At 39.8% G+C, this 24,634-nt stretch overlaps 1 protein-coding gene across 1 annotated transcript in view; it reads right to left on the bottom strand.

Annotated features, from left to right (window-relative positions):
• The window catches only part of VWA3B (von Willebrand factor A domain containing 3B), a 165,626-nt gene that overhangs the window by 103,233 nt on the left and 37,759 nt on the right, over positions 1-24,634 (bottom strand). The window contains exons 9-20 of the mRNA XM_030570944.1: positions 23,249-23,365; positions 19,988-20,184; positions 19,118-19,272; positions 16,002-16,140; positions 14,176-14,307; positions 8,535-8,633; positions 6,979-7,161; positions 4,249-4,376; positions 2,708-2,892; positions 1,973-2,110; positions 796-835; positions 522-678 (exon numbers count right to left, since the gene is read on the bottom strand). Coding sequence (XP_030426804.1) covers positions 522-678; positions 796-835; positions 1,973-2,110; positions 2,708-2,892; positions 4,249-4,376; positions 6,979-7,161; positions 8,535-8,633; positions 14,176-14,307; positions 16,002-16,140; positions 19,118-19,272; positions 19,988-20,184; positions 23,249-23,365 — 1,670 coding nt within the window. The remainder of the gene's footprint in view (positions 1-521; positions 679-795; positions 836-1,972; positions 2,111-2,707; positions 2,893-4,248; positions 4,377-6,978; positions 7,162-8,534; positions 8,634-14,175; positions 14,308-16,001; positions 16,141-19,117; positions 19,273-19,987; positions 20,185-23,248; positions 23,366-24,634) is intronic.

The raw sequence follows: 24,634 nt of genomic DNA, 5'->3' as shown, positions 1-24,634 counted from the left end.
ACAAGAGGCACTCAGCATCTATCAAGATGGGATCCTAGATCATTTCAGTCTGTTCTTTTCTAAAAACACTCTAGAGAACATGTGTAGCTCTGAGAACTCAGTGATCCAGGAAAGCGTAACCAGTTTACTAGCTGACTAACTGAGCCCAAAATTCAAAACTCCAATGATTTAACTAATACCATTAATGAATAAGGCCCATAAACAATTTTTGAACACCTGGTGGCTCCATGTTGTCACCAACTGGTATATAGGCAAGAAATGCAAACAGCATTAAGCTCTATTCTCTTGTCACCTGCAGGAAATATAATTAATAATTTTATTTTATCATTATTTGTTGTGAATAAATATTTCCAAATGTATATAGTACATTTACTGTGAATAACCCACATTCTGCTATGGACACTTGAGGACATACTTATTCAATATTTATCTAGATGAATAATAATAAAAAATAATAATAATAAAAAAATAAAATCAAAGGTAAATTTTAAGTTTCCCCTGAAACAGCATAAGAGTTTTACCTCATCAAATACTTTAGAAACAACATGTTTGTCTAAAACCGGGATGTATTTAGTGCTGTGAGGAACAGCTGTAGGGGCTAAGGCATCCATTATGGTGAGTCGTCTAGCAACCAAACCATGAGTCTTTAGCCAATGAGCTGAAGACGTATCTAGAGAACTAAAAATAAGAGATTGTGAGATGTAATATTAAACAGAAACATATTTGGTAATATAGCAGTTATGGAAAATAAAGAAATATAAACCACCACCACTTGTGTGTGACACATGTACGTACTCTTTAGATGTTCTTTTTGCCCCCTTTTGTGTATTCAGCTCTGTGGAAAAACATTTACATATTTACAAAGGCATCATGTAATGGTTTTATACACACACACACACACACACACCCCACAAAGTAATTAGCATCAGCTCTATCTGAGCCTAATAGAAGTGCTACTAAGGCTGTGCAATAATGCTTATTCCAGCTACTAAATTTATTCACAAGAATTAATCTCTCTTGTGTTTCAGTCGTGGTGCCTGACCACTCACACTTCACAAGAACTAATAAAAACAAAAAATGTAAAAGTAGATAAGCACTAAGGCTATGTCTACACTGTGTAAGATGTCTACACTGTGCACCTTACAAGGGCATGGCTGTGTTGCTGCAGCCACGTCGTTGTAAGGTGCATTGTGTGGTGGCAAAATAAAATCACCTCCAAGGAGAGGCCGGTAGCTTCATCGCCAGGAGCATGGCTCCCACCAATGAAGCACTCTGCACACCAGCGCTTTTCGTTGCTACAACTTTTGTCATTTCACACCCCCAAACAATAAGTTTTAGTAACAAAAATGCCAATGTAGACAAACCCATTTCAAAATTATTTTATGCTTTGTTTAGATTTATAGCCTTTAACTCAAGAAGGAAAATTCACCAAGCTTGTTCCTCAACTCAGGCCATAGTAACATAACATAGCGTCATTGCCATCTCATTAAGCTAATACACAATGTTCATGTTTCTTTGATGACAATAAACATGCCCTAGATGTGCACCCTTTTCAAGAAAAACAACTGTGATTCAGATGTGTCTTCAGCAGTCTTCAATGACAGTATTCTGCACCACTTTTATGGAAAATGACCCTGTCAAAGTGACAGTGTATAGACAGTGTGCAAAGATCTTGAGGTCTTTCCAAAAAAACCAGACCATTCTTTCCCTTGCAGATGATGCTAAATTGAATGCTATTTACAGACATGTGAAATTGATTCAATTTTCCATCGGTATCCATCATATTTTAATATCTCAAATTTACCATCCTGATGAAAATGCTTCCTTGACCAGGTCAGTGAAACCCCGTCAGAATTTTTTTTACTGCAGTTTACAGGCTCATCAACAACTCAGCTCTGTCTTAAATGTGCTACCACCAGATTTAAACAAATTAGAATAAGTGACTTCAATTCCCCCAGTTGTTATAACTTGCCTTTAAAAATAGTGGCAGATTTCAGGCTATTTCTGAGCAAACAACCCTTTCTTTCAGGAGATATCCTCTCATCTGGTCTTTCTTCACAGGATCTCACTCGATGGCCCAGGGTCCTGAGCAGACTAGTCTTTGTTTGCTCTGCAGGTATTCAGAAAGAGAGAAAAGGACAACTAACCTACAAATCAAATGGCTGCCTGCAATAACATAACACTTCTTTGGTTTTCATCCCATGTTCTTAAATGAACTGTCTTAGACAAGCCCTCACAGGTAACAATACTTCAGCTCTAATTGGTTCTCAGTATTTACACAAGTTTTTTTTAATTAATGCTGTAGCTAATAAAACACACACGAGGTCTTCACAGTAACACAAACAATGTTTCATTTATTTGCATTTAAAAGAGAGAGGAGTTAAATGCCTACTATTAACTGAACTGCTTACACTGTATTTTTAAAATTTTAATCAAAATAATTTAAATTAGGCATTCCCCTGCAGGGTGTGCAAGATAACCATCACAGCACTGTACCAGAAAGTGCAAATGACTGGACACTGACCAGTCTAGGGTAAATGTCCAAGATGAACAAAATGCAAAAACGATGGAAGATAAATTAGAGTTTTAAGATAATGTTTTGTTTAATTAATCAAATGTTTTATTTGCAACAGAGATGACAGAATCACTTTACAGTGGATGAATAAATTCTGTTGAATAATATGCATGCTTCATTTTAGATAGTTACCTGCATACAGAGCTGTCTTCCTTCTGACTGGACTGTCACAACGAGTTTGCCATACATCTACTGTACGCTGGTGTGAAGTCAGCAATGGCTTTTCTGAGGCACAGTATGGCTTACTGGTAGAAGAGGTGTTCAGCTCCTGAATGTGTGTGGTTACAGAGGATGCAGCAAGAGTCTGCTTGTGATGCCTGTTTATGAGTGATAAAGACAAGAAACAAGCAAGTTAATAACCTTCAGGAGTATAAATGTATTTGTAGGGAACCACTTTTCAAACATTAAGATTAAATGCATGCGGCTCTTAAATACTGATTTCAAATGTTCTGCAAGACTACAAAATGATTCACATTATTTTACTAAGGTCTTGATTTTACAAATAGGTTAAAAAATGTTAGTTCTACTTTCAAAGGTTCATGTAAAAAACCCTGATACATATGTAAGTTGTCTATCCTTTACTGAGGCCAGACTATTCTATTAAAGCTGCTTTGAATTCCCAAGGATGGAGGGAGGAGAGTGAGCCATCCTATAAATAATAAGTGATATAAATGTCTCTACTAATGTTAATGACAACAACAAGCCTTGAAATAAACATATTTTTTACATATTTTACATATTTACATATTTTTAATACTGACCTGCTGACCTTCCTTCCATGCATTTTAAATCATTCTGCACATCCTCTATAACAATAAATCATGAACTTTGGCTTGTATTCAGATAATTTTTTTGAGGCAGGAGATGGTTTTCATTAATTATGGAAATCCTTTTTTGAGATGTAATTTTTTTGGTTTTGTATTTGTGAAGTGCCCACATGCCCACAAGCGAAGTGGGCATCAGGTGAAATATTTTCCTCCTTTTTGTTTATTTAGTGCTCTTGTAAGGTATCCAATTGATATACCTGAAGATCTAAGATCTCTGAATTTCTATAAAATGGAAACTGCGTAATCAGCAGCAGCGAAAACTTCCCCCAGTGCCCTAAGAATCTGCCTCCATCCACTGTGACCTAAAGGACATCTCTAGGGACATTCATTCTTCATGCACATTCACTCTTTGTTCAATTAGACTTTCAAAGAGCTTGTAAATTGTTACTGAATGTAGTGGTATTGGGAGGAGGGGGGGGGAGAGGGGAACTGAACTAAGACCATAAGGATCAATATGGAATGAATGTACAAATGCGTTCTGTGGGATCAAACTGAGGGGACAAATTTTTTTTCCAAGCATGTACTGTCTCCAGGAGGTAGAAGAATACTCACAGTATCTGAACTGGTTCTTGTTACTGCTGCCACCTTGGCTCATACACCATTTTGTTCCAATTCCCAGCAATACATTTTCATCATCTTTTTCTTCCAGACTTGTTTTTTTTTCCATAATGATTCTTACAATATTATTAATTAAAGATTTTTTTAACCTTTCTTTGCAAAAGGAAAACATCTTAAGGAGAATGTCAGAGGTGAAAAATGCAAAATGAAGACAAGACAAGAAATGTAACAGGTAGCTTGCATAACCTATAGAGCACTCTGAGGCATAAAGACAGTTTGAGGACATACTTATTTTCACAATCTTTTTCTCCATTATCCCAGTTCATCATCAGGCATTCAGTGTGAAAGGTCTGCACTTTCTCAAGATCTCTTTCTCCCTGTTCAATTTCTCTTTTTAAAAGGTATATATCTTCACTCTGCCAAAATAAAAATCAAATGTCGTACTATAATTACGCTTAAAACATGCTTCATTCCTTAAAAGAAACAATCCAATAAATAAGTTTGGGTGTAGAAAAAGGGAATGACATTTTGGATTATTTGGATTTTTTCCTTAAAGAGTTTCCCTCATTTCTATAACAAAGTTTGCTTTGGTCACTCACCAAACATAGACTGACTATTAGCATAAAATTAAGAGGGAGGAAAAATAACGATGGCAGTAATTTCATGTTCCCACAGAGAAATATCCTTTAGCAAAGGAGATGCAAGCTGATGGCAAAAAATAGCACTAAAGTGTATTTGGCAAGACAATGTAAGCTTTGTAATTTTCTTAAGAAGAAGACTGCAATTACCTAACAAACCCCAGTTATCTCTTAAAAAATTTTACATACTCCAAAAAAAACCCACATGGATAGCCCTGTTGCTCTAAACTTTTAGTTACACACCTTTTGCTTCCCTTGTCCGTGTTTAGTGGTGGTATTATATTACAGCTAAGCTTCAGTAATTGATGTGGTTTCCCTTTTATTGTTACACATTAAAGATACATTTTTTTATTTCTCAAACAATTACAGCAGCATATCAATCAAATAGGCCTGATTCTGATCTCACGCTAGTGTTCCACCTACTACTGAGAGTAAGGACTAGCAGTATAAATAAGGCTTTTAACTTAAATGAAGAGATTGCATCAGAATTAAACATGTCAGGAAAACCATATAACAGCACCCACAAGATAACAAAAAGAGGTACAGGGGAAAGTATAAAACCTGTACTTATTTGACCCCATTCATACCCACCCTGGCACTTTTCACCCGCATCTAAACATCAGGTTCATGTTTGATAATATTTTTAATGCCCTAAATACCCTAATATATTAAGGGCCTAATTCCACAATGTGCTGTGCCTGTTGTAATCTCACCTGTGCAGAGTGAGTGAAAACTGGAGGTAAAAACATTACCAGTGCAGAATGGTAGTATTTTACACCAACTTTGCACAGGGGTAACTAACTACAACAGGTACAAAGCAGTGGACAATCTACCTTAAATGATTACTGGAGAAAAGTGCTGCTATAGTCGCATGCCCATCATTTACTGACAATAATAGTACATTGTTCCATTTTTTCAGAAATATTTTGCATCAGCTCTATTGACAGCCTTTTTTGTAAAAAATGGTTGTATTATGCATATATTCTTTTAACCACTCATTAGTATTATTAGACAGTCCTTAATATTGATTATTGTTTATATTTAACTAATGTACATGAGGGGGAAGCACTCATCCTGATCTTAAGGTGCCTTTGATTTAATTAAATGTACAGTAATATAAAAAGATAAAAACCAGCAGCTTTCCTCAACTTTAAGACAAGAAAATAAATAAATAACCTACAGGAGATTAACATGAAACCAAACTAATACCCAGCACACCCCAAATCCCATCTTTATCATGTCCCTGCTTCTCCAAAACTTGGGATAAAGAGGTGCACCTCAAAGCATGACTGGAAGGTGAACAGATTTGGGCTCTTTTGGACCAGGGATGGGATCGAGAGTGAATTCTAAAGATAGCTCTAATATTTTCCCCACTAGTGCAAGAGCACAGAATGTGAATGATACAAGCTTCATCCTTCCAACACATTCTGGATTCACATAATCCACATCAGCTGAGCTAGAAGGGCATCTATTCCTATGGAATATTTTGAATTGCAAACTATTTCTAGTCTTGCTTTTTTGAATTACTGTCTCTGATGTCCAAAATTTCATACTACTCTCTTGTTCCTAATTACGCTAGTTCTTATTCCATTTTCCCTTGTGTTTGGGGAACTAATTAATTGGCTGTATGCTTTAATTCAAAACAAGAATATTAAAAAAATGATTATTTCTGGAAGTCCATGAAGAAATTTACTACTGGGGATTTTTAGACTGAGCTTATTAGTTACACTTGGTAGGTCTGTGCTGTTTTGTAAATTTAGTGCTTATGGATATGGTTTTATTCCCTCCTGTACCCTCCCCCGCAAGGGCAACTGTATGTCAAAATGTTGGGCATGAAACTCTCTTTAGCTATATATGCTCACATTAATTAACAGGACATTTATTACTGAAGTAAAAAATCATAGATCAATTTCAGTTCAGGTGTAAGCATAACTCCCATCTAGGGTGACCAAAACGCAAATGTGAAAAATTGGGATAGGCGGTGAGGGGTAATAGGAGCCTATATAAGAAAAAGACCCAAAAATTGGGACTGTCCCTATAAAATTGGGACATCTGGTCACCCTACTGACATCTGAGACACCAGGAATCACAGCTGCTTTTTCCAGGGCACAATTTGACTTCTATATGTTTTTAAACTAACAATACTCATATAAATACACATCAAATTATATTTGTGATTTAGGTTTGTTTTGGCCTAATAAAATTCTATCACTGAGCAATGGCAGGCCTGGTGCTTTAAGATCACTTTAGCCTGACTGTTATTAAGTGGATTAGTCTCTTTCATAAGTCACATACTTATCAAATTGCATATATGTAAGCTCCGTTGTACCTTAACATGCCATGAAGATTCATACTCTCATATTTAGTTTGAAATACTCACCACAATAGGCTCTGGAGCTTCAGGATCCGTCACACAAATATTATAGTAATGAAACCGCCCCCCTGTTTCAGTTGACAGTTCATGCAAAAATTTATTGGCCTCCGTATCATCACAGTTGAAAGATATGGTATGAATAGGAACTTTATGACGAAGGAGGATTTGGGCCAGAATTGTTTTTGGTGGCTGTAAAAATAAAAAATATATAATAAATAGTGTTAAATATGCTGCAGATAAACAACTATTTAACAAACACTGTACAGAATTTCATTAGCCATGGCGTTGCTTATAGGACCAAACCCTTCTGCTTAAGGCACAAAGAAAAATATTTGCACTTTTTCCTAAAGATCCAAGAGGATTCTGGTTTATAACACTATCTGAATCACTGATTTATCATGTGAGCTTGAACAATTCACTTGAGGTAACATTCAACTCAGCTTTTAATCTAAGTAATATCCAGACTTTCCTGAATGCCAGATGTTGCAACTGAGCTGAATTTTCCTCGGTAACTGAATTATTTTAAAAATGCCCTTATCAGCACATTGGCCAGTTTTCACCATGTACTATAACTTAAATTTTCAGTTATGTTTCTTGTATAGCACTTATAAGTGAACAAGAGGTGTTTTCCTTTCAGTTTTTGTTTGCTACATTATATCTTCTCAAACCTCATGCCATTTTGTGTTAAAATAACACAACTTCATCTGCTATAAACATATTGGCACAAATTTGGATCTCACTTTCCCTTATATAAACCAAGAGTCTGAAGTTATTCCAGAACTATATAACTTGTGAAATGATAATCTGACCCAATGTGATCAATAAGAGATGTTTTACATTAAAACAAACAGCAGTTTCTGATAGCATAGATACTTGAAAAAAATCTAAGATAAATTTCAGTCAACAGCTAATTTTCTGCTTACAATATTTATTACAACATCAATTCTCCAGAGATGGAATAGCCCTTATGTGCCTCCAGAAAATGCATGGGAGAGGATCTACATAGCTACTTTGTATGTGTTATCTGGGGATGGGACGAAGAATTGTAGCTGAAGGGCCATCTCTTTATCTACCTACGAGTCATTTTCACTTTCTTGTTCTCATACAGTGCACAAGACAGCAATGTTTCAGTTGCAACACTGCAGGAGAATCTTTAAATCCAAATATACTGTTGGATTTTCAATTTTTCTGCATTTTTTTTAATTCATGAGAATTTCTCTCTTAATATTACCTTATACACAAGTTTTACTATTTAATCTTAGATTTTAAGATATCCCTTCAGCTTTTGAGCCAACCACCAGCTGGTTAAAAAAGATTCCTCTAGAATTAAATTAAGTGCCATCCATCAGCTAAAACAGGGTTGCTGTAAGAGTTCAGGATATAAACCCATAACCCCCACTACCACTAGTTTAGAGATAGAATTCATCAACTTTGAAACAGATAACCACATAAGATTGAGCCTCCTGGATATTTCATTCATTTCTATAGCTGTGCTTTGGCATCCTACCACTACCACCATATCATCACACTACCCCATCTCTGTTTTCTTGTTTCACAAATACCTGGTCAGGTCTCCCATCAGTCAGAAGATAAATGGCTTGAGTGTCACTATCAGCAAGTGCAATTTGAAGTGCTTTGAGTGTATTTGTGGAACTTCCAACCTAAAAACCCAAATGAGAGAGAGAGGGGTATACACAAAATACTGTTAAACTGCTAAAAATAGACCATCAGCTCTTTCTAGCAATTTCAGGAGCTAATTCATGATAAAGCAGTGACATGGTGTAAATTACATGTTGAGTGTCAGCTGGTCAGAAAATTGATGGAAGTGGTAAAGTAGTAAAATTTGCACTAATTCAGTATTCAGTGGCTGTACAAACAAGCATAACTTAAATATCAAGGGTCTGGAAGAGAGGGTTACTCACCATGTGCAGCAACTGAGGGTTCTTCAAAATGGGTGTCCCTATGGGTGCTCCACTTTAGGTGAATCCGAGTTCCTATGCCTGCGATCGGAGACTTTCATTAGCAATGCCCATTTGGGCCGCACATGCTCTCTCCCAGTTTCACGCCACTCCTGGCAGTTACACAGTGCTGTGCAACCAAACCGCCCTCAGTTCCTTCTCAACCACAGAGTCCATCTCTAAACTCTGAAGTAGAGGGGAGGAGGGTGAATAGTGGAGCACCCAAAGGGACACCCACCTTCAAGAACCTCAGTTACTGCACAAGGTGAGTAACCCTCTCTTCTTCGAATGCTATCCCTGTGGATGGTCCACTTTAGTGACTATACAGTAGTATCTCTTGGTGGAAGGAAGGGGCTTTGTAAATGAGGATAAGAGAGTACTAACAGAGCATTTGAAGTCGACTTGTTCAATTGGGAAGTGCTCCATGAACGTGTGTTCTGATGCTCTGGTGGCTGCTTTACGGAGTCCATGATGGGTACATTGTTTATGAAGGCTATCGAATTGGAGAACAATCTGGTGGAGTGTGCCATTGTCTGCGGGGTGGGTGGGTTGCAGATCATGTTGGTGGTAGCAAAGGTGAATGCACCCAGAAATCCATTTTGAGAGCCTCTTCTTGGATATGGCAGATCCTTCAATCTTCCCATAACAGAAAGGAATAGCTTTGGTGAATTTCTGAAGGTTTTTGTCCTTTCAAGATAGAATGCTAATACATGTCTAACATCTAGGAGTATGAACCATTGCCTCGTTTGTTCTCATGAGGGTTTAGGGAAGAATGATGGACAGTAGACAGGTTGGTTCACATGGAATGAGGAAAACATTTTAGGTGGAAATTTAGGATGTGGTCTTAAAGTAACCTTGTCTTTGAAAAAGATTGTATATGGGGAGTATGCCATGAAAGCCCCTAGTTCTCCTACTCGCTGGGCAGATGTGATGGTGATGAAAAAAGCCACCTTCATCGATAGGTGCACAAGTGAGCATGTCACCAAGGGTTCAAAAGGGGGACCAGTAAGACAGCGTAGTACTAGGTTAAGTGGGGCAAGGGCTTATATTTCAGGACAGAGGTTACAAATACTCCTGAGGAATCATTTAGTGATAGGATGGATGCAGACTGAGTACCCATCAACTTTGTGATGGAAAGCCATGATGGCTGAAAAGTGTACTCTAAGTGAGCTCGAGGATAGATCCAATTTCTTTAGCTCCAGTATGTAATCTAGTACCAGTGGTAAGGGGGAGGTAATAGCCATGGTTTGCTCATTCTGACACCATATGTGGAATCTCTTCCATTTGTGCAGGTAGAGTATAACATGTAGTCTACCTTCTTCTGTTTAATAGTATGTCCCTTACATCTTCCAAACAATCATGACATTGTCCTGGAACCCTGGAAGAGCCATGCCTTCAGGTGGAGGATCTCCAAGTTTGGGTGGTGAACCTGACCTGCATCCTGAGACAGGAGATGTGAAAGAGGGCATACCGCCATCTTCAACTGGTAAGGGACCCAAGTTTGTCTGGGCCACATGGGAGCTATCAAGATGACTCTGGATTGTTCAGTCTTTATCTTGTATGTCACCCTAGATAGGGGGAGCTAAGGGAAAACACGTACAGCAGAGGCACATCCTATTTGATGAGGAAAACACTGCCCAGAGATCAGGGCCCCAATCCTGTTCTTGAGCAAAACTGTGGACACTTGGCATTCTGGGATGCAACAAAAACATCTATAGTCAGGAAACCACAGCATCTGAATATATTCTGTAGGACCGTGGTGTTTATTTCCCACTCATGCTCCTGAGAGAATTTTCTGCTTAGTGTGTCCACTGTGGCGTCCTGACATCCTAGTTGATAAGTAGCTGATATGTTCATGTTGTGGCAGATGCAACAGCTCTATCATCTCAGTGCTTCGGTGATTTTGCTCCCTCTTGATAGTTTATATAAAACATGCAAGCAGTGTTGTCCATCAGTACCCTTATGGTCTTGTTCCTGATGAGAGGTAAAAAGCGTGAGCATGCATTGCAGACTGCTTGTAGTTCCTGTATGTTGATGTGTAATGTTTACTCCAAGGGGGACCACTGGACCGGGATTGTGTGGTTGTGCAAGTGTGCTACCCAAACTAACAGAGAAGCATCTGTTGTAAGTATCATTGACGGAGGAGGCTGTGTGAAGGGAACTCATTGTGGGGTTGAGTCCACCAGTGTAGAGTTTTTGACTGAGAGTAACATCGTAAGACACTTGTTCAGGCTGTGTCTGTGCAGAATATATACCATCCTGAGCCAGCACTGATGACAATGCATATGTAGCCTGACACGCCTTACAACAAATGTGGTTGCTGCCATATGATCTAATAATTGCAGGCAAGTCCTGGCTGATAACTGTAGGCTATTTTGTGGCAATCAGATTACTACTACACAGATTTGTCACCCAAGCTAATGAGGCTTTGGGCTCCAGTGCATCAAGGTGGGCCCCAATGAATTCTAGTTTTTGTTCAGGTACCAACATTGATTTTTGCATGTTTATTTGTAGTTCTAGTTGTGAGAAGAGAGCCAGTTTCAAAAGTGTCTTCCCAGGAGGAGACTTGGAGTAGATAGTTGTCCAGGAAGGAGAATATCATGGCTCCTTGCTTGCAGAAGTGGACCACCACCAATGGCCGAATCTTGGAGAACACTCGGGGAAGTGTAAAGACACTTTGTACTGGTAGTGATCTTGTCCCAGAACAAATCCAAGGAATCTCCTGTGTGATGGCTGTATGGTGATATGAAAATATACATCTTAGAGGTCCAGGGCCAAGAACCAGTCCTCCTGTTACAGTGCTGGGATTATCATTGCTAGCATGACCATCCTGAACCACTGAACCTTCACAAACTTGTTGAGTTTCCTTAGGTCAAGAATGGGCCTTCATCCCCAGTCTTTTTCCTGGTTAAGAAGTAATGGGAATAAAAGCCCTTCACTTTATATTGTGTTGGTACTGATTCCATTTCCTGTTATAGAAAGTGCTCATGAGAAAGGTCCCTGATGAGGGACAGGGAGGGAGAGCAGCGAGGAGGGAAGGAGGTAAACTGAATTGAGTAATCAGTGTTGATAATTTCTAATACCCAATTTCTCCAAGGTGATGGTCTGTCATACTGGGTGGAATGGGGTCAGCCAGCCTATGAAAGGATGGACAGCTGTTGATGGTTTCAGCACTTGGAAATGGGACGGGTATGTCAGACCCTCGACCAAACACTCAAAATTGCAGTTTTGAGGAGGGTTTTTGGGATGTTGATGGCTGAGATGGGAGTGGTCTACCTCTGTGTAGGCCTCTGTCCACATTTTTATGGGATATATTGTTTCTGTGGTTGGACATATGGTGCAGTCCCGTTCGTTGTGCTGAGTGGTATTTCTCTGGCTTCCTTCTTTGTGCAGATGTGCAAATGCTTGAAGACTGAAGAGTTGTTCTAGAATTTTTTAGGGTATGGAGGGATTAATCAGTCTTGGCTGAGAACAATTTCAAGCCCTCAAAAGGGAAGATCAACAGTAGATTGTACTTCTTTCAGAAAACCGAGAGGTGGAGACAAGAAGCCTGTTGCATAACTCTGGCTGTAGCAATGGATTGTGCCGCTGTGTCTGACACATCCGACGAAGCTTGAAAGGCTATCCATGCAAGAAGGGGACCCTCCAAGATGACTGCTTTGAATTGTTCTTTTTTGTCATCAAGGATGCAATCAATAAACTCAGACTTTTTAGAATAATTTGTGTGTATTTGCACATTATTACATCATAACTGGCGATTCTGAATTGCAGAGTTGCTGACGAACAGGCCTTGCATCCAAAGAGGTCTAACATTTCCAGTCTTAATCAGACAGGGTGGCTCTGGAATGGTGTTGTCTGCGCCATTCATTTATGGTCTCTACCACCAAGGAATTCAGTAGGGCATGTGAAAATAAAAAATCCAGATCATTAGAGGCAACTTAGTAATTCTTCTCCGCTCTCTTACAAATGGGCAGTATCACTGGGTGGTCTGCCAGATGGTTTTGGCTGGATCCATGAGTGCCTCATTTATGGGGAACGCAATGTTCAATGAGGTTGATGTTTGCAAAGTGTCCAACAGCTTGTGTTGAGATGCTACAACTTCCTCCAAGGGTATCCCGAGCGAGTCAGCAATCCTTTTAAATAGCTCCTAAAATGGTTTAAAGTCATCAGCTGTTGTGGGTAGTGGAGGCATGATGGCTTTGTCCAGAGAAGAAGAAGAGATATTGGTTGGTGGGGTGACTTCTGTTGAAACGGATCTTTTAACTGCCCACGGCTGGGCAGATGTTACCGGTATCAGTGAGAATTCGGAAACCGATATGCTTCATGCACAGTAATTTATTTGAGGAAGAATCACACAAGCGGTTAAGGTTACACAGTACATATCTTTTCCTATAAGCCTCAGCTCCCCAAGCATAAATCCTCAGTAACTATGTTAGCTCTACACAATATACTGATTGCCAAACAAAGCAGGTATGTCTACCAATTCTAGATGGAGATGTCTTCTCTTCTCTTCTTTTCCCTCTCAGGAACTTGGTCTGTCAAACATCCCCCAAAGGAGGGCCTAGGTCACCTTGAGCCCTTCTGGTTCTAGAAACGCGCAAAGTGCCCTCGAAGCAGAGTCTAGGTTACTCTGAGGACTTCTGTCTCACAGTCTTGAACCTCTTCAGATGTTAATTGGGGAACTAATCTAACTAATTTACTTTGCTTAGCATTTATACCTTCTGTTCTCAAAGGAGTCACACGTCCCAGAAATATGCCTTGTGGGTGTTTATTACTGGTATACTCTAATTAATATTTTGGAAGGGACTGCAAAGCAGACACTGACACAGGCCGAAGCTGAATCATCATGTACCCTCTCACCCAGCAAATCCCTGCAGCCTGCCACTTCCCGCAGCTCCCATTGGCCAGGAACAGTGAACCGCAACCACTGGGAGCTGTGGGGGGCCATGCCTGCGGATATTCAAGGTTAACAAAATGTCTCACAGCCCGCAATCAGATTACCCTGATAGGCCACATGTGGCTTACAGGCCGCAGGCTGCCCACCACTGTTCTACATCCAGGGTTTTGTAACCGCAAGCGGACCCATCAATTCCTCACGGCGATATCTAGCTGGAAATTCTGGACTTTTCTTGTTACCTGGTATCAGTCAGCTTCTGTTATTTCCAGTCCATGAGAAGTTATAACTACTCCTAATCATAATTAACTAACTGCTTAATGCTTCTTGATATGTTACTCTCTATTTTACCTCCAGATCTTTTATCCAAAGCCAAGCATCTTGCAAATTCTCTTCATTAATTTCAGCAAGTTTCTCTTGCCAAGCTACTGCTTGAGCATCAAATTTCACAAAGTTAAATCTCCTTTTGTGTCTCAGTTGTTCCTGCAAGAGATAGTCAGTTGCATTTTTCTCAATATTAAAAAGAAAAAAGAAGAACAATCCATGTTACGTTTGGAGAGCAACATCCACAAGAGTAGTCTTCATTCATGTATAATTGGTAATATAATCCCAATAAATAATGACAAGTATTCTTTATACATATATGTTAGGTGGGAGATAGTAGCATCACCTAGTATTAAGTTTGCCTGACATTTCCCATTATAAGAGCCTTCAGTTGCTTATAATTTTGTCATGAATGACCGTGAATTGCCACTTTGAATGACAATGAATAGCCATTGGGCCAGAGAAAGAGAGTGAGAATGACTCTATAGTCTGGTAATGAGGGCATTTACCTAGGATATGGAAGACCCAAGTTCTAATTCCTTTTCTCATCAGGCACAGGGGGGAATTAAACATAGGTAAAGTAAAGCAACAAGTCAGTCATGGATTCTGTGATTTTACGTGACCTCCGCAACTGCAGCCTCAGGCTGCAGCCCTGTCAGCTCTGGGCAGCCGGTATTGGGCTGTCAGCTCCAGGGCAGCTCAGAGGATTCATGGGGCCTGAGGTCTTCGGCAGCGAGGGGCCCGCACCACCGAATTGCCGCTGAAGACCCGGCACTTTGGCGGCGGGTCCCGGGGCGGAAGGACCTCCCGCCAGGGGTCTTCGGGGCACTTCGGAGGCGGGTCCCAGAGCAGAAGGACCCCTCGCCACTGAATTGCCGCCAAAGACCTGGAGCAGAAGAAGCTCCATGGGGCCGGGCCCTGCAGGAGTTTTCTGGGGCCCCCAGAGTGAGTGAAGGACCCTGCTCCAGGGGTCCCGAAAAACTCTCGTGGGGGCCTGGGGCAAATTGCCCCACTTGCCCCCCAGCCCCACAAGCTGCCCTGGTCAGCTCCAGACAGCAGGGCTTCAGCTCCAGCCCCATACCATGGGGCTCAGGCTTCCGTGACTTATTGTTTATTGCCCACGTCCTGCTTGTGACTTTTACTAAAAATACTCGTGACAAAATCTTAGCCTTAAACATGGGTCTCCCACATTCCAGGTGAATGCCCTAGCCACTGGGCTAAAGATTATAAGGAAGGCAGTGGCACCACAACTACCTTCTTCTTCACCACCAGCTATTTATTGAATTCTTTGCTTTTGTCAAAATGCCTGAGAGTCCAAAATAAATTTTACAGGTCTAAATGAAAGGTTTCATTTCAACATTACCAAAATGTTTTTTTCTTTCAGTTCAATCAAAACTATTCAGTGAACTCAACACAAATTCACAGACTGCTCTGGTTAACCCCAAAATGCATTTTTAGGTGAATAAATTATTTGTCTAAAATATGTCACCCAGCTCTAGTTACAAGCCTTTGGCGGGGGTGGGAAGAATCACAATTCACATATGCTCAATAGAGAGTTGCTAGAGCTTAGCTAGAATCTCCAAAGATTCTATCTGCAGAAGCATGCTCCAGCCCAGGGCTAAGCAGGACTTTCTCTACAACTGCTGCTCTCTGCTGCTGCTGGCTGAGATTGGGCACCTGAATTGACAGCATTTTTAGGAAAATCAAATGTTTTCGCAAAATGTTTCTTTTTTTTTTTAAATGGCCACTAATTTTAACTGAAAACAATGTGCAGGGAAAAGAAAGCTTCAATCAGCTCTAAGTGCTAGTACTGCTACACGTATCAGGTTTCTAGAACCACCATTTCATCTAACCTGAAAGAGCTGAAATATTTTCTCCTTCACAAGTGGAAGTTTGTCCCTCATAGACTGAGATGTATCAATGAGAATATAGACGTGATCTTCAAGCACATTCCCAAAGAGACCTCTGCTCCCTCGCTGAAGCCATTTAACCCTGAAAAAAAAAAAAAAAAGTCACCTGAACATGGTGTGAAAGGTAACATTTCAATAACATTTTGGAGCTAGAGAGCAGCATAAAGCAATATGGTAACATTAAAGCCAATAATCCTCCAGACTGAACTGGCTGTCCCTGGGAGCAACCAAGGTGTTGGTACTCCAGACCCAATTCAGGGAAGCATTTAAAACGTGATAAAATCCATCCCCATTCAGGGAAACACTTAAGGTCCTGATTCAGCAAGAAACTTAAGCACTTAAAAAACTTTAATATTAGGCTCATCTTTAAATTCCTTACTGAACAGGAGCCTTAACCACATGGTTAATTTTAAATTAACTGGATTCGAGCACAAGCTTAAAGTTAAATGTGTGCTTGAGTGCTTTCCTGAACAGAATTATTTTCCTGACTGAAAGCCTCTAACCGGTTCCACTTTGTAACAACCTGCGTAAAGTGCACTGTGGGATATTAACGAATAGTGCAGTGACTCGAAGATAAAGATTACTCAGCTTTATACAAGTTAAGAGAGAATTATGCCATAAAAAAAATAAAAGAATCATGTCACATTTGCAGTTGAAGGATATTTTCTCATGAAGTATTTCACAAAAGCATGCAAAGTACTCTACTAAGGTTTCATGAAGAAAGGACAACCCATTCAAAACAGAAAAATCTATGCTGGTGTTCTCAGAATTGAAATATAAAATCCTTGACTCTCAAATCTTTCCTGCTAGGAGCTTTCACCGGCATGTGAATTTCAACCAGAAGAAGACAAAGACAGGATAAACCAAGGAAAAATAACAAAACCCTGGATGCTGATAAATATATTCAGGCACTGATAGCCCTGATGGGAAGAAACATGAAAAGCTATGAAGAGAAATGCTTGAACACAATTGTTTCTGTTACACTGAGAGCAATCCCTAACAGACAAATATTATAAGGGCCAGGTTATGCCTATTAATGGCACGTCTGAGCTCTGGGTGGGGCAGAGGTGCACTGCACCAGCAGATGCTCTTGGAAGGATTATGCTTTAGGGAAGCAAAAGGCCTCTTGGAGCTCCTGGGGAGCTCCACTGCTGAGCCACCCCTAGGATTCAGCACCATGTTCTCCTCTCTATGGCCAGCCACCAGATCTAGTTAGGGTGGAGAGGAGGGTGTGACAATCAGGGTCCAGACGCCCCAAGGGAGGTACAAAAGAATAAGCAATTGAATCAAATGGTTGTATACAATGTTATTGTGGATAAATATATATCAAGAAAGGTCTTCTATGAAAGCTTGTAGTGTTCTGACATTGACAGTCATTAGGAGAGGTGTTTACAAGTTATGGCTATGAATATAAGTATGTATATATGTTTAGAACATTGTAACTGTTGTGCAACCACAGCACCACCTCACAACAGAGGGGTGAAGCAATCAGGCAGCAAAAGACAATAGTGGAATTAATGGGGAAACATCGAAACAACTTGAAATTGAAATGAAAACCCCAGTCTTGGAAAGCTAAGAGAGAAGGGAATTTCCTCCACCATGCAGTATCACAATAGTCTGAGAGGGGGGGAAAAAAATCTGCAAATCCTCAAAAGAGAAGGGGTTTGAAGTGAAGGACATCCAAAAACTGAGAGCCAGCATCTAGGCAGGGTGCTGTCTATGGAACACCAGATCCCCTCTATGATGGGGCACATTGCAAAACTGTTCAGAGTCAGTATGTATACTAGAAAAGGGAATTTAGCTAATATAGAAGTAGAAAGCCTGAGATTGATCTTTATGTTTATTTTCTGTGTGACTTGTAAGTGTTTGCTTTTCCTCACAAATTTGTCTCTGAATCTGATTTTTCTATTAAATAAACCTTTTGTTTGTTTCTACTCCAAGCAGGTCTCTGTTGTGCAAACTGCCTGCAGTGTGTGTGTCAAAATGAACTGATAACAGGTGTCAGTTTTCACACTTTCAGGGGTGTCATACCATAGGGGAAGAGTTCAAGTGTCTGGTAGTTAAGAACTCTGGGAGATGGATTTGAGGAGAGTTGGACTAGACGTGCTTTTGGGGGCACCCTGCAAGGAGTATCTAGGCTCTGAGTCATAGCCACATACTATTAAGGCACCCAAGATAATAGGGCAGATGATGGACAGAAGCCATTACTAATCTAAGTGATTCCCAAAATGTCCCAGAGGGCCATAGCTTAACCCCCTCTCCATACTTTTTCAACAAGGAGATACACTTGTGTTTCTCGGATGGAAGATGCTATACATGTGCAAACAATTTTGAATTATGACCTGTCTTACTTAATATTTATTATTGTAGCATCTGATTTGAACAAGAAACTTTCAGCTCACAGATAAATGGAGTAAATGCCTATCTAGTTTTATTGTAGATTCTAAAAGTACCTTTACTAAAAGGCAATTTTTCAACTTCTTACATCAGTGATCAATATCAGGCATTCATACATAGGGGCGGCTCTAGGCACCAGCGCACTAAGCAGGTGCCTGGTGCAGCAAGCTGTGGGGGGCAGCCTGCCGTTCATCGTGAGGGCGGCAGTCAGGCTGCCTTCGATGGCACGCCTGTGGGAGTTCCGCTGGTCCCGTGGTTTCAGCAGCAATTCGGCAGGAGGTACGCCGAAGGCGTGAGACCAGCGGACCTCACGTAGGCATGCCATTGAAAGCCGCCTGACTACCATGCTTGGGGCGGCAAAATACATAGAACCGCCCCTGTTCATACACTCCCGGTTGCGAAAAATAAGACAATTTTTCCTTCCACTCAAACAGAAGAATGCAAGGTTACAAAACAGTGTTCAATCCATACATCAGTCTTTCCTAGTAAATGAATACTAAGAGGTCCTACACATAAAGGTCAGACTTATAAAGAAGTTAGTTACCTTTTTTTAACTTTTATTGGGTGTTTACTCCCTGCTTCTGTCTGCCATGGCTGTAAACTTAAAACATTTCTGCATTAGAGCACAGATCTGAACAGATTTCATTTGAAACCAAACTAACCTTCTTTCCATTTGTCCAAGAGCATTCTTCATTCTCTCTTCATACTGTCTGTACTTCTCAGTAGAGACATACACATGAACCACAGACCCATCTTTCCAGTAAGTGTGTACAAATTTATCACAGTATTTTGCGTGGATTATTTTTTTATTCGTCTCCTATAGGGGCAAGGAATCTTTAATTAAATGTTTTAAAATGTGATCTTTGCAATGTGCTGTAACAACATTTGGAAAATACATTTAAAAGGCAGGAATCTATGCCTGCTTCAACTGCATAGCTGCACAGATTATAAACCTGCTCAGGACGTTGGCTCCTGATAGGAAATCAACAGAAACTGTTTCCCTGTCCTCTTTGACCTGCTCTTAGCTAGAAAGAACAGGAGAAGTATAGCAAAAAGTGCTCTGGTGGAGCTTGGGAACAGCAAGCAAACCACAGAATAATCCAACCCTTCACACTTTGCTTTGAAACCCGGTAGTATTAGAGCATCTGGGGCCTTTACATCTCTTAGACCATGTGGAACAGAATAAAAACCAACAAACATTCCTTTGCCCCATTCCACTGAGTCATAAGGATGAGGAAAAGCAAGTTGGAGCTGAAACCATCCCCCGCATCCTTCATGGCAGATTCCATAGTGAAAGCTGCCCTTTCAGAGCAAAAAGAGGGTCACTTCCATTCCATTTCACTTATGAACCTCTTCATCCTGTTCCATTAACAAGATTTTATTAGAATCCTCCAAATAAGAATGGGGTTACAAACAGACCACATGCTGTACAAAAGGCTCATTTATAGAGTTTCATTGTAAGTCTGAAAAGCAGAAAAGCAGATAGAAGCCAAAAAGGACATAGCATTCGAGGGAATCTTAGCAGTACTTACAGCATCAGTTTGTAAAGATTCATCCTCTGGCTTGGCTTTTATGTCAACCACCCCGTCAGCGTGCCGAAAAGTACAGTCAGCAAGTGCTTCATACAACGTCAGCTTCTGAGCTTTCAAGCCATTCTTCTGCAACCACTCCTTGGAATTTATATAATTCTCAGATTTTGGCTCAGGCACTGGAGGATCAGTTTTGGTTGCTGATTTGAAAATATACATAACTAGTTGTACTTAACATAATTCACCAAAGAGTTTCTGTAAGCTATTACAAAAGAAGACTGATATATGGATAACTTTGGCCAAAATTTACAAACCTAAGGCCAACCTTGGCTCCTAACTCCATATTTTGACACCTAAATAAAGAGTCTGATTTTCAAAAGTGTAGACCAATCATACTGACGCCAATGGGAGCTGCGGAATTCCCAGCACTTTATAAATGAGGCCAGCAATTTAATTGTCTAAGTATGGATTTAGGAGGCTAACTTTAGGCAGCCATGTTTGAGAATGTTGATCAGAATTCTGAATAGAATCACTGAATAATTATAGTTATAGAGATCTGACTGCATGCATGAAGTTGCAAGAACAGAGCCTTATCATATGAAAGGAATTGCCTTTTGACTGCTGATCAGTGGCCTTTCACAAACTCTGCTAAATCATGTTTTAAAACAAGTCTGTTTGCATATTTTTAAAAAAAAATGTGTTTGCATTTTTTCCTTTGCATATACTTTATGTAAAGGCCACGGCTTAGTGTGTATACATAATGTATTATCTGAAGAGTCAATGGAAGGTAGGCAGCCTCTTTTTCATTTCACTAGAACAGAACAGAGTACATTTTAGGATACAAAAGTTTTAAAGAGATAGGAAAGACAAAGAAAGAAATGTAGACAAACAGGACAACTCCAGTTATCTGAATCACAGAGACAAAATAGATGGGCTGCTCGAGTTCAGCTATTAATCACACTGGAATTTAATGTTTTCTTTAATTCAGTCTAGTGTATGATCAGAATATTTTAACATTTTATACAGTGATTATATATGAAAAAATACATTAAAACAACATTAAGGTTGCAAAGTCAAGCATTTATAAATTAGGAAATGTTAGAATTAAAGTTGCCCATGTAACCTTAATTCAGGCCCCTTGCCCAACATCATATAGGAAGTACGCAGCAAACCCAGGAATGGAATTCAGCTCTCCAGTACCACTCCAGAGAATGCCCTTTCTCTCCCTGCATCCCTCTGTCTCATTTATTGCCAAATCTGTGTACTGAATGAAGCAGAAATTCTGTAGAACAAATCATATGTGATTGTGTAATTACAGACTGTACCATAATGCTTACACACAAGGGAACCAAATTAAGGTTGCACAGGAAGCCTTATTTCTGACATTTCTTAATTCTGAACACTTAATTTTGCAACCTTGCCATTTTTAACCTGTATTAATGTAATTTCCTAGTTTTTTTAAACAAGAAAATTGAAAAAATAATGGAATAATACTGAAACACACCCCACCCATGGATCATCAGCAGGATTTGAATTTAGGACCTTTAGATCCACTGTACAGGTCTCCAACTTGAGCGAAAGTATTAACTGGTAGCAATAGTAGGCTATTATCTCTATAAGGTCCAGCCACTAGATGGGGAAGGTGACATTTACTTTGCCAGTGGCTTACACACTATTTGTAAGAGAGCAGTGAAATGTTGGGAATTAAGAATTCTGGGTTCTATTCCAGGCTCTAGAAGGTAGTATGATCCAATGGTTACAAACAGCATAGTCAACCATATAGATATCGCACAATTATTCTTAAAGGCAGAGCGGTTAAGTAGATCAGACTAGGGTCTTTCATATTGGAGGCCTGGGTTCTCTTCCCAGCTCTGCCAGAAGCAATCTTGTGTGACCTCTTAGTTACCCCTTCTGTAGAAAGGGAGGTATCCATGGTCGGAGGCCTTGTAATGACTATGAAGTGCACAGGATTAACACCTGAGTAGTGGAACAGCTGAGATCAAAACTCTTGTCTTACAACCCAGAACACTTTCCCTTAAGTCAAAACATCAGCTGTTTCTTTGCCTAACTATCCTACAGAGCCAAGTAGGGAAGCTGGGAATGTGTGGTTGCCATGCAGAAACCCCATCAGGCCTGGAATCATGATCAGGGCAGATAGAATATTCAGAGATTTTAGCAACAAACCTCTACACCTAAAATGTAGGCTGACCTAGCTATGTCACCCAAGGGTGTGAAAAATTCACACTCCTGAAAGACATAGTTAAGCCAACCTACAACCCAGTGTACACACCACTAGATCGATGGAAGATGCTATTTTTCTCTTCCTCTTAGTTCCCACACTCCTTCATTTTCATTCGGTTCAGACTGGTGATAGGAGACCCATTGTGAACAAGACAATACTCAACTTACATGTAAACATATATATGAAGAAACATCTCGTCAGGCAGAAAGCCTGGTTTTCACTTTTGCTAGTGACACAGACTAAGAACATGTTTTCAGTATATATATTCAGAACTCCTTACATAGTATCTGCATACATACTTCACAACAATATTCATTACCAGCCTGACATTGGCTTTTATTTGAGACCTCACGTGACACACAGCGTACAGATCAGACTCAGGTCTCACACACACACACACACACACTATGTCCTTTGCCAGTTGACAAACCTGGGTTGCAACCACATTCCAGTGAAGGGTTTTAGTGTGTGGATGAGGCCTGAGTAAGGAGCAACTCTCAAGTTACAACTCAAGTTAACGCTGCAGCGAAGACAAGGCCTAAGCAAATGACAATTTTCAGAGGTTTATAATTTGGTCAAATGTGGATGAATTTTTGTGGGGCAGCTGAACTGCACAGCTATCCCCTGCCAGGTTTCAAGTCCCTCCCTCAGGCCATAGAGATGATTGAGTTCCTTAGAAAAATAGCTGGAAAAATTAATATTAGTAAAACTACCTGTTTTTGCTAGTCTTGTTCTCAGAGACATCTGAATAGTTTTTGCTGAAACTTTCCAAAAGGCAGAAAGCAAGCAGGGAAAAGTTCACCCAAGAATTGTTAAAGTTTAACAAAGTTAAAGCAACTGTAAATAGAAGCTTATAAAGGTAAATGTATGCAACCATAACTATAGATGTCGTGTCTTGGTCTTAAAAGAGTGTTAAAAAGAAAAATCATCCTTAAGTTGGCAGTTTATCAAAATTGCCCACAAATGAAACAAATGAATCATGAACACAATGATATCTTTCTGGAAAGAACTATAAACAATACCTTTGCCAGATATAGGCTGGTCAGACTCTGATAAAATATTCTGAAGTTGTATCAGCGCATTTCTGGCCTCCTCCAATTCCTTCCAGATCAGGAAGACATCTTCTCTGACACCAGCTACTGTGGGAGGAATAATGCACAGACTTTAATGCCTTCAGACAAATTCTGCTTTCACCTCTACACCTGCTCAACAGTCCTAAAGTCAATGGGGTTGCCTGGGTAGGTAACATTTTATTACCTTGTCCATAGGGTCTCTTTGCCATAGGAACCCCTCTCTTTAAAAGGGATTCGAGGAATATACATGAGCAGAGAGGCACCAGCAATGAAGCTTCACTTGAGATGCGTTGCCTGGGCTTAGGGCTCTGGGCCCTAAAACAGAGGTACACAGCCTCCTGGGTTTGGGGTGGTGGGTTTTGGTTATAGCCTGTCCCATGGTGAGGGGCAAATCCTCCTTCCTAGCATTGGGGAAACTCCACAAGGAAATTCTCATAGAATTCCTGCATTAAAATACATGGGGAAGTGGGAAATCCAGCTCTCTGTACTTTCTTTCTTTTTTTTTTTTTTAATTAAAACTGGCCTTTGCATGAGAAAGCCCAACTCCGAAGTCTAGAAACGCTGACATTTTCAGTTGCTTCAAATTCCTAAAACTGAGCAGATGTACTTGTAACTTTAGCAGTCCCCTAAGTATAAGTGATGTGATTTTAGCAATATACATTTGTCCTCTTGCTATAACTAACCAAAACCTTAATGACACCTAAGTAATTTGTAAAATTGGTTTCAATTAGGCAAACAGGTGTCAACGAAATAGATTACTCAGTGCAAACCCCAAAGTTAGAGTAGATCTAAGGCCATTTTAAAAATTCAAGAGATACTTTGCCCTTGATTAAAAGTTTAAAATTGGTCTTTAATAAGCTGCAAGTTCAAAGCTGAAAAATAGAGACAGCATGTACTTCTGTTTCAAGAAGTCTACACAATGCTGTGAATAAATTAGGTAGCGTGGTCTATGAGAACTTAATACTGTAATATGGATCAGAAGGAAGAATGGCATAATAGAACAATATGAGATGTAATAGGATTGAATCATAAGTGCTCCTTTCTGTAAAACCAGATTAGTAGCCTAATGCTTAATTACATATTACAACACTGAATTAGTCCAACTATATCTTAACATCTATTGATGCAATCCAGTGTACCCAAAACAACTACAGGATATGCCATACTTGATAATATACTCAATATATCTCTACTAAAATAAACCATCAGTTAACCTATCTACAAATCCCACTCATTTTGACTGTTCAATAAACATCATAGAATTGCCTTAAATGAACAATACATATATATTTTGTAAATACATCAACACAGTTTTAAATGTGAAATGTAGTTAAT

This window comes from Gopherus evgoodei, chromosome 1 (genome assembly GCF_007399415.2).
Source record: "Gopherus evgoodei ecotype Sinaloan lineage chromosome 1, rGopEvg1_v1.p, whole genome shotgun sequence".
Lineage (NCBI taxonomy): Eukaryota > Metazoa > Chordata > Testudines > Testudinidae > Gopherus > Gopherus evgoodei.
The sequence above is the reverse complement of the archived record's forward strand: the minus strand, read 5'-3'. Positions and strand labels throughout refer to the sequence as shown.